Source organism: Bombina bombina, chromosome 4 (assembly GCF_027579735.1).
Source record: "Bombina bombina isolate aBomBom1 chromosome 4, aBomBom1.pri, whole genome shotgun sequence".
NCBI lineage: Eukaryota > Metazoa > Chordata > Amphibia > Anura > Bombinatoridae > Bombina > Bombina bombina.
In genome coordinates, this window is record NC_069502.1 from 264,994,283 (window position 1) to 265,009,844 (window position 15,562).

Here is a 15,562-nt window from a genome sequence, read left to right on the forward strand (position 1 = left end):
TTTATAGAAATAAGTTATAGGAACCAGTGGTGGTTCTAGAGGGTGCTGGGGAGTGCTATGCATCTACATACATTACTGTTGCACTAACAACCCTCTAGAGATCCCAACCATTCTGCATATTATGGGATTGTCACTGGTTTGGAGCTCTGTGCAGTGTCCCTCCTGATGCTTCTCTCATCAGGGCAAATGCACCTGTTTCCAGAGTGAAACTATGACCTGATCCAGATCTGCTTAATCCTGCTCCTCTGGTCATGACTCCGCCCACAAAGTACATATGGTCCACCGCCAACAAGTCCCTCTCACCTCCCAGTTCTGTAAAGCCTCTGGGGAATGTTCAGAAATATGAAACCTCAAAAGTGACAGGTGTTTTGAATTTGTAAGGTAGTTCCTATTTTAGGTTTTCAGTGCTTTTACACAGGATAAGGAGAGAGGAGGAGTCTTAAAAAAAAAAAAAAAAAAAATACACAAGTCTAAACGTTTTTAAAACATAATACTGTATCCTTTTTACTGCAATATTTTAGAATACCCAAACTACACCCACCATTTGCCTTATATGGATGAGCCAATCTGGGATTTAGTCAGCAGACAACAAGGCTAGCCACAGTCATTATGTTAGTATAAAGTACATTGTTTGCAGTTATTAGTTAAAAGCAAGTAGTAAAATATATGTAGCATGGTTAGCCTTGAGAAGGCAGCAGGGTGCATTTCCAGCTCTGAGATTTATTAAATCTTCAATTTTAAGGGCTAAATTACAAAAGGGCCAAAATAAATAATGAAGTATATTACAAAGTTGTTTTGTTACAAATAACTAAACATTTTATAGCAACATCTCAGGGTATTTACTGTCCATTTAAAGGGACACTGTACCCAAAATTTTTCTTTCATGATTCAGATTGAGCATGAAATTTTAAGCAACATTCTAATTTACTCCTATTATCAAATTTTCTTCATTCTCTTGGTATCTTTATTTGAAATGCAAGAATGTAAGTTTAGATGCCGGCCCATTTTTGGTGAACAACCTGGGTTGTCCTTGCTGATTGGTGAATAAATTCATCCACCAATAAAAAAAGCGCTGTCCATAGTACTGAAACTAAAAAAAAAAGCTTAGATGCCTTCTTTTTCAAATAATGATAGCAAGAGAACGAAGAAAAATTTATAATAGGAGTTAATTAGAAAGTTGCTTAAAATTGCATGCTCTATCTGAATTACAAAAGAAAAAATTTGGGTTCAGTGTCCCTTTAAGTTGTTGGACACCAAATTGTAGTTAATAGAATCTTACTTTATCAAACAAATCTGTAGAACCATGTTTCATGCTGGGCTCTTCCTAAACTCATAGGTAGATAGCAAACTATAGGTGATCCTTTGGGTACAGTGTACTAGTTACACGGTAGATAACTGTGGACCATCTTCTGTTGCTCATGCACATTCAGTACACCATTTCCATATTGCATAAAATTGCCCGGGATTGGAGTAGGATAGAGTTCTAGCAAACAGTAGGTTTTACTGCTCCTACTCTCAGCCACTATCAACAAAATGCAAAATGTTTTTTAATTTTAAAAAGGATCGTTAACAATATGTCCATATTCCATAATGTTAATATACTTGCATTAGTGATCTACACACTGGCTCCTGATATACTCTATAGAAATTTCCATTTCATAATGAAAACTAATGGTTAGAAGTTATAAACAAGGTCTGAATGCACGTTCTTTAGAGCAGTGATTTTTAACCTTTTTTTTGCCGTGGTACACTTTTTTACATTAAAAAATCCTGTGGCACACCACCATCCCAAAATGTTACAAAATCACACATTGTAGCCTAATACAGCATATATATATATATATACACATACACACAAACACACACATACTGTATGTATTGTGCTGTTATGCCATGCCTCCTTCAAACTACCCCTGCACTGGGAGTAAAAAACAAGCAAAGTTTAAAAAATATGTCACACTGTTGTCAGTCTGCCGCGGCACACCTGAGGATCTCTCACGGCACACTGGTTGAAAAACACTGCTTTAGAGATTTGTTTTTGCTCATGGCATGCATATAATATTTTTTTATCTATCTATTGAAGGCAAGTAAGGAGTGGCTATTGGAAAACAACTGCAGCAAACACGATTTGTTTTAAAAATATTTAGACTTGTCTGAAAAGTTATTTTATAGCATAACGATGGAAATGGCTTGTAATTAAAGGGTGTTTACTGTCCCTTTAATTTACTAAGTTTATTACAATGTTTTTAGTTTTTGTTTTACTTTTTGATAAAACTTTGCTTTCTCTTGTGAGCTGTTATTGGGTGAGTGATGTCCTATTGTCAGTAAGGATCCAATTAGTCTTTGGAATTAGGTAGGTTAAACTTTCTGGTAAGTGGATCATAAAAGTGTATGTTATGATGCATTTCCCCCCGATATTGTGTGACTAAAATTGTTCTACCCAGACATTATCAAGGGACAAATCGTTACCAGCAATAGTGGCTAGTGGTTGGGTTATCTTTTTAAACATGATATGCTAGAAGAAAATGGTACAATTCCTCACATTGTTTGGAACTTCTGCTAGCTAGTATAACAGTTTGTGACACACTTGCAGGTAATATTGGAAAAGTAAAAAAGCAGATCTTGGCACTTTTATCCAAACTGGTCTCCTGGTGTATTGCACCCTAGCAGAGTGTATGTCCCCATCTATGCACAGAATCTGATATTTTGTTTTAGACTAAATAAATAAAATCTTTTAGAGGAACTGCATTATTTAACCCATTGGATATGAAGAAACTGTGGAGTGTTGTGATTTAATGCCTTATTACTTTGACTACCAAATTGGTACAGTAATGCTGTTCCAGGACTGTTGGAAATTACTCTCTTCTTGGCCATTTTTCAGAGAATATGAATGATAACACAAAAACTTTTCTTTCACTCATGGTTAGTGTTTGGTTGAAGCCATTTATTATCAATCAACTGTGTTTACTATTTTTAAATCATAATGACAACAGAAACTACCCAAATGACCCTGATCAAAAGTTTACATACCCTGGTGATTTTGGCCTAACATGCACTCAAGTTGACACAAAGGGATTTAAATGGCTATTAAAGGTAACAATCCTCACCTGTGATCTGTTTTCTTGTAATTAGTGTGTGTATAAAAGGTCCAATGAGTTTCTGGACTCCGGACAGAGCCTTGCATCTTTCATCCAGTGCTGCACTGACAATTCTGAAGTCTGAGTCATGGGGAAAGCAAAAGAATTGTCAAAGGATATGCGGGAAAAGGTAGTTGAAAGGGATATAAAAAGATATCCAAGGAATTGAGAATGCAAATCAGCAGTGTACAAACTCTAATAAAGTGGAAAATGAGGGGTTCTGTTGAAACCAAACCATGGTCAGGTAGACCAACTAAAATTTCAGCCACAACTGCCAGGAAAATTGTTTGGGATGCTAAGACAAACCCACAAATAACTTCAGGTGAAATACAGGACATGTGGTGTGGCTGTTTCAAGATGCACAATAAGGAGGCACTTGAAGAAAGATGGGCTGCATGGTCGAGTCACCAGAAGAAAGCCATTACTACACAAATGCCACAAAGTATCCCCCTTACAATACGCCAAACAGCACAGAGACGAGCCTCAAACCTTCGGACACAAAGCCATTTGGAGTGATAAGACCAAAATTTTGCTTTTTGGCCACGATCATAAACGCCACATTTGGAGAGGAGTCAACAAGGCCTATGATGAAAAGTACACTATTCCTACTGTGAAACACAGAGGTGGATTGCTGATGTTTTGGGGATGTGTGAGCTACAAAGGCACAGGAAATTTGGTCAAAATTGATGGCAAGATGAATGCTGTATTTTATCAAACAGAACCCCTCATTTTCCACTTCTTGATTAGAGTTTGAACACTGCTGATTTGCATTCTCAATTCCTTGGATATCTTTTTATATCCCTTTCCTATTTTATACAGTTCAACTACCTTTTCCCACAGATCCTTTGACCATTCTTTTAATTTCCCCATAACTCAGAATCCAGAAACGTCAGTGCAGCACTGGATGAATGATGCAAGGGTCTGTCGAGTCCAGAATCTCATTGACCTTTTATACACACACACTAATTACAAGCAAACAGATTACAGGTGAGGATGGTTACCTTTAATAGCCATCCAAACACCTTTGTGTCAACTTGTGTGCATGTTATCAGGCCAAAATCACCAGGGTATGTAAACTTTTGATCACGGTCATTTGGGTAGTTTCTGTTGTCATTATGATTTAAAGAGTAAACACAGTTGATTTGATAATAAATGGCTTCAGCCAAACACTAACCATGAGTGAAAGAAAAGTTTTTGTGTTATCATTCATATTCTCTAAAAAAGGCCAAGAAATCATAAATTCTGCCAGGGTATGTAAACTTATAAGCACAACTGTATACTTTTTTTACCTCTCATTACCTTTGTATCCAAGCATTTTCTGACAGCCCCCTGATCACATGACTTTTTATTTTTATTTTTTATTATTTAAATTTTTATTAAGGTTCAAGGTAAGGCATAGATGGAATATAAAACATTACATAATGACAATGATAGATAAGCATCATATGCCATACATTTTTAAGATAACATAGTAGAATTCTAAAGGAGAATCTAGAGACATTGTCTGTAAATGGAATGCCTAATGCTCTGAAAAGTACGTAAATAACACGAGGGCCTCTTTTGGACCCCATTCATAAATGTACAGTAATATATGGAAGGTTATAACTAACGGAGGAGACCACTTTTGGATCTCCAGTAGAGAACCCCTTTTTTTTTTTTTTGCTGAAGTATTCTAGTGTTACTATGGACATTAATATTTTACAAAAAAGGTAAGTAAATTCAAGACATATATAGTAGTTAAGATAAGACTAGATAGTGACAATTGATAATCAATTATTTAGGACCTCAGCGTCGTAGTATATATCCCAAATAATGCACAATATCTACTGTAGTGCTAATAACTAGGTAAACATATTGGACCCTACTAAGTGCTCACTCAGTTCTTTGTGGGGATATAAAGTAATCCTGAAAAGATACACATATGGTTGTAACTTATGTGTGTACAATCGCCATTGTATGGTAAGCTAAAAGAAGGGCATACTTAAACTATAATATAAAGGTTCATAGTAAAGAGGTATGGGTATCCCATATCAGATTAAGCTTCCAGTGAGTGTATAACATGACATCTAGTTCTAGCTCAATAGGAGAGTGATACCTCCAGATAGTTGTGACCGCTCTTTAAAACATATACAGGCTATAAGCAGGTAAATCACTGCTAGCAAATGACATGTTATCATTTATAAAGCATATATTAATCAACTAACCTAAGAGCATGTTAATGTTTCCAAACCTACTTGAAAGCTGAGTAGCAAGATTGCTTTTCAGCTATCAATAACGATCTGCTAATGCCCCCATAATGCTCGTATCTTAAGGGGACGCTATATTCAAACTCACAAGTCGTCATAAAAAGCAGAATGGGCACACAAACATGCTGATAAAATACAGTGAGCTGCCAATGAGTCCTAAGCTAACGGGAATAGACACATTTTAAATCTCAAATGTTCGGACTCTGAGGTCCGTGTAGCTTGGCAAAAAGACTTTAGCTGACTCTGGTTTGAAGTACCAGTTCTACAAAGTTAGGAAACTCAGGAGCGATAGCCTACCCCTGTTTTCAAAGCTTGTTCTGTTTGAAGGTGCGGGATCTCCCATGCATATGGCGAAGGCGGTTCCCTCTCCTCTAGTAGAAAACGCTGGGGCTTAAATCTCTATCTCTGCGGTTGTCCAAATGAGATGTTGCTTCTTCTTTTTTCTTTTTTCTTTTTTCTTTTTTCTTTTTTCTTTTTTCTTTTTTCTTTTTTCTTTTTTCTTTTTTCTTTTTTCTTTTTTCTTTTTTCTTTTTTCTTTTTTCTTTTTTCTTTTTTTCCTGAGTCATATTGGTCGCTGCTGGGAATTACTGCTTTCTTTTCTGGAACCCCTGAGATAGATGCGACTTGCGGTTTTGCTCACTCTCTGACTCAATAACTGAAGTGTTGTTAGGGACCTCCATATGTACTTGCTGTTTGTTGTCTCACACTAATCTCCTTAGGCTTGTCACTGGAGAAGGTAGTAGCTAGGTCTTCAGACTGCTCTATCTCCACAGTCAGAATCGGTCACCGCTTTTCCTACATAACGTTCTGGAGGCAAGTTGGTTCTCGCTTGTAGTTGCCCCTCTGTCTTCTCATAGTCACAAAGTTCGGCGTGGAAAGCCCTTTCTATAGCTTTGATAAGTTGGAGCTTGTGAGCTTCCAAAATCACTGTTAGCTCAGTGATAAGTATTGGCGAGTTCTCCATTGTGTTATTAGCTGGATGAGAGCTGCGCACTTAAGGCACAGCTAGGTATGAGGATGGTATAAAGGCTTCAGTGATGGGGAAAGGCCTCAGAATTAATAGTCCAGGACTAAGGGCAGGATGCCAACGGATAAGCTTCTCTACTGTTTTAGGTTGGGTATTCATGGCTCTGCTTCGCAGAATAAATTAATTTTGGAGAAAACTTAGGGAGCTGAAGCTCAGTGTGACCAGTAAGACAGCCGCTTAGAGGAATGTGGCTACACCTCACTGACGAGGCCCATAAGAGGCCGAAACGATTATCTAAGGTTGTCAAGTTCCTTGTTCAGAGGAGAATTGCCTGGTATTTCGGGGCTGGACTGACCTTATTTGGCGGGATCAGACTGATATACTTCAGGAAAGTTTTCCTCTGTGAAAAGCACACTGATCTAAAAGAGGCTGCTCCTGGGTGGTAAATCACCATAGAACTAGCTGATGAGCTGTTGTTAGTTCCTGGTAGAGCACTTCTCTCTTCGTATGCAAATTAGTAAGATGGCTGCCGCCCGAAAGTCCCCTCGACTTTTTTATCTTATCTATTGACTTGCATTTTAGCCAATTAGTGCAGTGTCTGCCACAAGCCTTGGGCATGATCACAATGTTATCTTTATGGCACACATGAACGAGCACTCCCCTGTTGTGAAAAGCTAATAAAGCATGTGATAAGAGGCTGTCTTTAATGGCTTAGAGACAGGCAGACATTTAGAGGTTTAAATGTTATAAAGTATATTAATATAACCATGTTGGTTGTGCAAAGCTGGGGGGTGGGAAGTAAAGGCATTATCTATCTTTTTTTAAACAATAACAATTTTAGTGTTCACTGTCCCTTTAACATTTAGAGCATATCCTGATTTTCTTTGTTTACATTACTTTAATAATTGCTCACTTCAAATGTCGAAGCTAAGGTTGAGAAACAAACCTGTTCTGTATAGAATATTACAAATTTGTTGATATTTTCACAATCATTTTACAATGTATGAGTCATAGATTATATTTGTACATGTCTTTTACCTATATATCAAATTAGTTGCATAGATAGAAAATTAGTTTTGGACGAGTCATCCATAAAGAAAAAACTTAGCACAATGTTTATGTGTAAAGTTGCCACCTGTCTTGAGAATGACCTGGACCGTCTGGGTTTCCATTTGTCTGTCTGGGTTTGAAGCTTATTCAGACCCGGATATCCAAATTCAGGTTTGGCCTGAACTAAGGGTGGCAACCCTGGTTATGGGGTCATTTGGAATATATTACATTCAGTTTGTCCATTATTTAGTAGGGGAACATCTTCAGAGGAGCAGTAAGACTGCATCTTTACCTTAACCCTTTGAGTGATAAGCACTTTACCACCTGGGTGCTAAGCTTTTTTTAAGTTTTTAACTTAACTAGATCCCCAAGACTTACACTGTTGGAAAGGTTAGGCAATTACCTTTCCAACTGTGGGTTTTGGGGGTCGGTAGCTGCTTAGATGCCTGAGATACAGGCTTCTAAGCAGCATGCCCCCTGCTCCTATACTTAACCTTGTTAAGTATAAATAAAGTTGCGCGGTGACATCACCACGCATAACGTGAAGCCCCGGCGAGTGGGAGCTCCCAGATCTCCCTCAAGGTTGGAGAGTGCTAGCGATGGCTCTGAGCCGTTGTTGGCACCAGAGTAGGAAACTCTGCGACAACTCAGAGCCGTCGTTGGCGCTCAAGGGGTTCAAGACCACTAAAGTAAAATTTAAGCTTTCATGATTCAAATGGAGCAAACCATTTTAAACAACTTTACAATTCACATCCATCATCTAAATATACACTGTCTTTTTATAGGCACCAGTTTCTACTGAGCATGTGCAAGATTCACAGAATATACATATATGCATTTTGTGATTGGCTGATGACTGTCACATGATGCAATGGGAAGGGAAATAAAACTAACTGAAGTTTGTCAGAACAAAATCTACTACTCATGTGAAATTCAAACTATTTGCTTCTACATTGTCTATTATGAATTAATTGATTATGCTATTCTACTGTGTTTAGTGTTCCTTTAAATAAAGTGAAAGCTGATGCTACTATTACATGCCAACAGCAGCACAAAAAAAAATATTTCCTTTGATGGGTTCAGGACTGGCCAAGAACAAAAATGAGGCTTACATCCTTATTGACTGATGCCAGAATCAATCAAGGATATTGCTGAATTGTTATTAAATAGTGTAAATTTGAACTTTCCTGCCTAAATAGTATAAAATTAAATGTATTTGAAGCTAATCCTGCCTGCAGAAAAGTTTTTCCCACCTAAAGAAAAAGGACTTCCCCACATAGAATAACTGATTAAACACATTAGATAATTGTTTCTTGCATACATTTTTTTTTAAATATGGCTTTTGTCTATTTATCAGAAAACTAATGCACATATATACATACATAGTAAAGATATGTTTTTATACTCCTTTTTGTAGCCAGGATTTTACAGTTTAATGATTTTTAAACTACCATACAATTAAAGTGTAAAGATTTTTGTAGTTTTTTTTTTTTTTTTTTTAAACTGATAAAACACTTAATAGTACATTCTTAAGTCTTCAGTTTTGTGACCTAGAACTTTTTTTTATTTTCCTGGAAAGGATTAGAATGCTAATCGCTGAAGAAATAGCCAAAGTCAAAGAATATGATTGTTACTCAATTTAAGGTCCCTTTTTGTATAGCCAGTGGTGGAGGTTTTTCATGTTAAAGATGTATATGTTATATCTACAGATCCGTTTCCTCCTTCTGTTCAGTCGCCAAGGGAAGCTACGTCTACAGAAATGGTATGTGACGCTCCAGGAAAAGGAGAAACAAAAGATAACACGGGAATTGATTCACACTATCCTTACTCGAACACCTAAAATGAGCAGCTTTGTTGACTGGAAGGATCTAAAACTTGTGTACAAAAGGTGAGTTTTGATTATAAAAGGAAAATTAAACATCTATTGCTTCTGTTTAAACAAACAACAAAAAAATGCTTGTTCTACGCTCTCTAGAGAAAAAAAAAAAGCAAAGGCTGTAACCTGGGTTTTCTTCAAAATGCTGCAAATTGCCTAAACCACCACGAAGTGCTAGCGGCAAACCCAATGCATTATCCGATTGGTTGTGCATCTGGTGACCTCACAGAGACACGGGCCAATCAGATGGTCCCTGTGATTCACCCATCTTCAACAGTTATTTTTGCATCTGTCTGGCGGGGTTAGGGGGGTGCCCCGCTGACCCTCTGGCATCCACCCCAAGTGAACCTTGGGGAGTAAGTTTACAAGGGGGGCTTCGCCCTACTTGAACCCCCCCAGGTGGAGGAAAAAATAGCGAAGAAGGGGGAATTACAGTACCCATTGTATATATGGTGTAACATGTATGTGTGGTGTATAATGCCTCACATACACGTTACATGTATGTATACTGGTGTAAGGGGCTTCTACAAGGCATTAGTGCTCATCCTGAATGGACCATATGCCTGATCTGATTGGCCCATGTCTCTGTGTGGTCACTGGATGCACAACCAATCGGATAATGCATTGGGTTTGCAGCTACCGCCTAGTAAGCCACAATTTGGTTTGCAGCATTTTGAGAAAACCTTGGTTACAGAATTTAGTTTTTGCCCTCTCTAGGTAGTGTGGGACAAGCAGGTGTTTACATTGATATTAAACATATTGATATTATAATATAAAACATTTAATTATGTGTAGTAAACAAAAACTTTGCACTATTCTTCAATAATTTATTTTGTCTTCTTTTCCTGTAATTTAACTTTGAAAATTGTGGACTGCCCAAATTCCCCTGCGTTGCTATAAAGTAATGTTGAAAACTAGTTTTGCCTTATCTAGTCTATTCTGCTGAGGACACTTTGGAATATATAAAAAAATGACTGTGTATGTAGCAGGGACTTCACACCTTGTTAACCTTTACTGGTAACTCCACCTTACTAGCATTTATCTACCTGAATAAAGGACTGAGTAATCAAAAATCTTTAGCCATTGATTAATGCAACAATACTGAAGTTTACATATAGTTAAATACTAATCTGTTGAGGTTCCTCTTGGAATAGAATTGATAATCTTACTTTTCTAAATATATATTTTAGTGTTAGATGTAGCAGGAGAATGAATATAGCATACTAAAGTGGAAAAGATAGCTTTTAGTGGGTGTGAGTATGTTGAGATTATTACTGAGGTAAATGAATGAACTAACATTTTCCAATGATAGTACTGGTTTTTCAGGTTTGACGCATTCCTATATGCTGGGATAGATAGCCATGTAAAACAGGGTAGGTTTGCAACCTTTCATGAAAGTTAAAGGGACAGTCAACACCAGAATTTTTGTTGTTTTAAAAGATAGATAATCCCTTTATTACCCATTCCCCAGTTTTGCATAACCAACACAGTTATAATAATACACACTTTACCTCTGTGAATAACTTGTATCTAAGCAGCTTCTGACAGACCCCTGATCACATGACATTTTATTTATTATCTATTGACTTTCATTTTAGCCAATTAGTGCAGTGTCTGCCACAATCCACGGGCATGCTCACAATATTATCTATAGGGTTTACCTGAACTAGCTCTCCCCTGCTGTGAAAAGCAAATACAAAGCATGTGATTAGAGGCGGCCTTCAAGGGCTTAGAAATTATCATATGAGCCTTCCTAGGTCTAGCTTTCAACTAAGAATACCAAAAGAACAAAGCAAAATTGGTGATAAAAGTAAATTGGAAAGTTGTTTAAAATTATATGGCCTATTTGAAACATGAAAGTTTTCTTGGGACTTGACTGTCCCTTTTAAAGCTTGAATTTCCGCTTTAGATTTTAAAGTTAAATCAATTAAATGGTTATGAAACACTTTGATTTGAGATTGTAGTATAAAATGTTTTATTATAAACCATAAGAAAAATTTCTAATATACTTTTATGTTTCCTTTAATCTTGAATTAATTGTAAACTACTGTATACAATAAAACTAGTACAAATACTGTATGGCCAACTGAGCAGTTAAAGTAATTGTAAAGTTTAATGAATTACTGCCCAGTATATAAACATAATCTTAAAAACGGGGGCACTTTATTTCAAATTTAGAAAGGTGCTTCATTTTTAAAATATTTACCGTTGAGTGATGGTAAACATACCGCTGTTCCTCCGCCCGCATCTCCTACTTTCTTTAGCAGATCGATGACAAATCTGGCTTTCAATCGTTGTGTGCCCCATCTGGTGTCCAGAAATTTTCCATGAATGATTGTAGATGTCCATATGTATAATGAATTCCCTATAAAATTGGTTTATTAGAGTTGTAGAAAACAAAACATAGAGGGTGCCACATAGTGCAGGTCATGCGAGAAGGATCCAATAAGTATATATAGCCAAATTGCTACTCACGTGATGTAATGCACTTTCGTGCAATATAGGCAAACCGGAACCAAAAGTCGTCCGGCAGACACTCCGGCAGTACACAGGAAAATCCAGATGATAGAAGAATGTAGCTCTTTGATTGTCATTTCTGGAGGACTGTTCATCACAATTTCTACTACAGTGTTAACATTGGCTATATGACTGGCCACCCTCTTTGATTGCCTGGCTTTTTTCCAAGTGATACCCTCCATTCCTGGATTCCCCCTGGTGGGATAAGGTGCCTCTGTGTGTCAATCAAAGAGCTACATTCTTCTATCATCTGGATTTTCTTGTGTACTGCCGGAGTGTCTGCCGGACGACTTTTGGTTCCGGTTTGCCTATATTGCACGAAAGTGCATTACATCACGTGAGTAGCAATTGGATCCTTCTCGCATGACCTGCACTGTGGCGCCCTCTGTTTTGTTTTCTAGGATACTGTGATCGTGTTTTTGTGGCATAACACACCAGAGGAGCTGCCTGGATATTTGGAACTCTTTATCAATTTAGACTTTGGACACGTTATTTATCGCACATATTATTGTTTGGGACTTTTTATTAATTTTAATCATCTTCTTGACAGTGTTTTTTTATTTAATTTGTTTCTGTTGTTATAACTATATATATATATATATATATATATATATATATATATATATATATATATATATATAATAATGTGTTTGTTTAGGAGACTTAGGTTAAATGTACTAATTCTGAAGAAAAAAACTATATCACTTTGACTTGATCACTATCTGGTATTAGTTAGATTATTATACTATTTTATTATTGTATTAGATTATTTAGTTGAATCTTTTAACATATACATCACACCATTTAGAGTACCTAATATATATATCACGTCATTTTGCCTGGCGCCTCTTACTAACACCAGCTAGGCACCTCTTTGCCGGTTGCGTGTTTGTTTGTTTAGTTTATTAGAGTTGTAATTGCCAATCTCAGATCCACTAACGTTGCCAGGTATCCTGTTTTTAAACCTTTATGTGTATTATGCATTTGGGTAAATTTATCATTCTTTGGCAGACAAATTTTGCAGGTAGTGATCCTGTCTACCTCGGATCGCAAGTAGTAGGCAGGATTTGCGGCCCATGTTTATCATTGCACAAGATTAGTCCGGATTGATTTTGGGTTTTAGAAAGCAACATTTCAGACCACTGCTCCACTGCTTCATTAACTGTGGTTGCAGGGTTCCTTCTTTCAGACTTTTGTCCTCTGTAAAAGTAAATGTCAGGGTTAATTGCCCTTCCTTGTGTTTTTTTGGAGTGTAGGCCTGTTTCTGGCTTCTCTTGCAGTGATTCTGACACCCTCCGTTTCTCTCACATGCCCTCTTATGGGGAAACTTGTGAACATCATTACTCTGCAACTACTGGCAACTTCTTGTCTCTCGGTTATATAGTAAACTGGTGTTACATCATCACAATCACCCAATTGCATACCTATATGTTATTCCTTACTCTGTGTATGACCCTGGCTTTGGCTGACTGATTTCCTGGTACGTGACCCAGGCTATTGTTCCCGTTCTCTGGGTTTTCTTTAACCGGTTCGGCTGACTACCCACTTTGGCATCTGACCTCTGTCTTGGTATCGACTGTGTCCTGGATTTCCCTATTGTTTATTATTTTGTTTATTGCTATTTTTCAATAAAGTTTATTTTTTTACCTGCACTTTCCTTTACCTTCTGGTTTCTAGGTTCCCTGACAGTCAAGCTATGGGTAAGGCTGGGCGCAAGCTTTTATCACTAGTAACACACACACACACACTTATTATTATTATTATTATTATTATTATTATTATTATTATTATTATTATTATTTTTTTTTTTATATATAAAACCTGGCTAGATTAAAAATGACATGGTTTATGATTTATTTGTCTTCTGCATCAAATATGCTTTGTTCCCTTGGTATTCTTTGTTGAAAGCTAAAGCTAAGTAGGCTCATATGTTAATTTTTAAGCCCTTGAAGACCGCTTCTTATGTTTTTTGACAGGTTTTCACAACTTGACAGTGCTAGTTCGTGTGTCATATAGATAACATTGTGCTCACCCCGTGGAGTCGGCACTGATTGGCTAAAATTTAAGTCTGTCAGAACATCTGAGATAAGGGGGTAGTCTGCAGAGGCATAGATACAATGTAGTCACAGAGGTAAATGGTGTATTAATATAACAGTTTTGGTTATGCAAAACTGGGGAATCGGTAATAAAGGGATTTTTTTTAAAAAACAATAAAGGTTCTGGAGTAGACTCCCTTTAAGTGATTCTATGTCTTTCCAGCTTTAGTAATAAAAGTGATTTCCAGTTAAAACATAAGAGCAGGTCATATAATATAGGAGAGCACACCAAAAACATGTTGGTCCTTTCAGTCAGACGGATCGTTTTAAAAGATCCCAGGTCCACCCTCTGCTTCCCTCAGATCACTACCCCAAATGACACCTCATACACCTTGCACACGTAACCCTCTAAACCTCATTAACTGCACCTCTATTAGTACACCCCAATTCTTGTGTGCCCTTTGGAATGCACGCTCGGTATGCAATAAGCTTACATCTATTTACAACCTATTTATTTCATGTTCACTTAACCTGTTAGCCCTCACTGAAACTTTGGCTTTCCTCCTCTAACACAACTGCTGTAGCCTCTCTGTCCTATGGCGGCCTGCACTTCAGTCACACTCCCAGGCCTGGAGACAAACAAGGAGGAGGAGTAGGAATTCTCCTGTCTCCACACAGTACCTTTCACTGCATTCCTTCATCCCCCCTCTCTTTCCTTCTCATCTTTTGAAGTTCACGCTATCCGCTTGCTCTTCGTGTTGCAGTTATCTATTGGCCCCCTGGCCCAGCATCACAATTTCTGGACCACTTTGAAGCCTGGCTTTCACATTTTCTCTCTTCTAATGTCCCTTCTCTCATCTTAGGGGACAACATCTTCAACACACTGTGCAGGCAACTCCATAGACCTGGTCTTCACAAATCTCTGTGCTGTTTCCAACTCCCTTAACTTCCCATTTCCTCTCTCTGACCACCATCTATTAACTTTCTCTCTTACTCTACCTGCTACATCTTTGCAAGCCCCCAAAAAACTGCTACCTCGCAGGAATTTAAATGACTTGGATCTCACAGACTTTTCCGCTCAACTGAGTCCTCTGCTTTCTGACATTTCATCCCTCTCTTGTCCAAACCTCGTGACTCTACAGTATAATTCGGCACTAAAATCAACACTTGACAAAACTGCACCCTCCACCCTTCGACGTACATCAATCACTCGATGGCAACCGTGGCACACTAAACAGACCAGATATCTTCAGCGATGCTCACGGGCTGCTGAACTGTAGTGGAGGAAATCACGCACCTTTGCTGATTTCCAACATTAAAAAATTCACCCTTAAGTCCTACAACTCTGCGCTCAGCCTGACCAAACAAGTCTATTTCTCCTCCCTTGTGTCATCTCGCGAATCCAACCCCAGAAAACTGTTTTCAACCTTTAACTCCCTTCTACGTCTGCCTGCCCCCCCACCCACTACCAAACTCACTGCTCAAATTATTGCTGATCACTTAAAAAATAAAATTAACACCATTAGAAAAGAGATCTGCACCTTGCACACCGCAAACCCAGCAATCCTACCCATCCCTTCTATTAACAAAAATCTATGCTACTTCCCTCCTGTAACAGAGGAAGAAGTATCTGCACTCCTATCCTTGGCTCATCTCACAACCTGCCCACTTGACCCTATTTCTTCACGATTTATTCCCTCTCTCTCTGCTTCACTAACCCCTACCCTAACTCA

The 15,562-nt window shown here is 37.8% G+C and overlaps 1 protein-coding gene across 1 annotated transcript in view; it reads left to right on the plus strand.

Annotated features, from left to right (window-relative positions):
* The window catches only part of AP1S3 (adaptor related protein complex 1 subunit sigma 3), an 85,876-nt gene that overhangs the window by 20,217 nt on the left and 50,097 nt on the right, over positions 1 to 15,562 (plus strand). Inside the window, exon 2 of the mRNA XM_053709958.1 lies at positions 9,110 to 9,288. Coding sequence (XP_053565933.1) covers positions 9,110 to 9,288 — 179 coding nt within the window. The remainder of the gene's footprint in view (positions 1 to 9,109; positions 9,289 to 15,562) is intronic.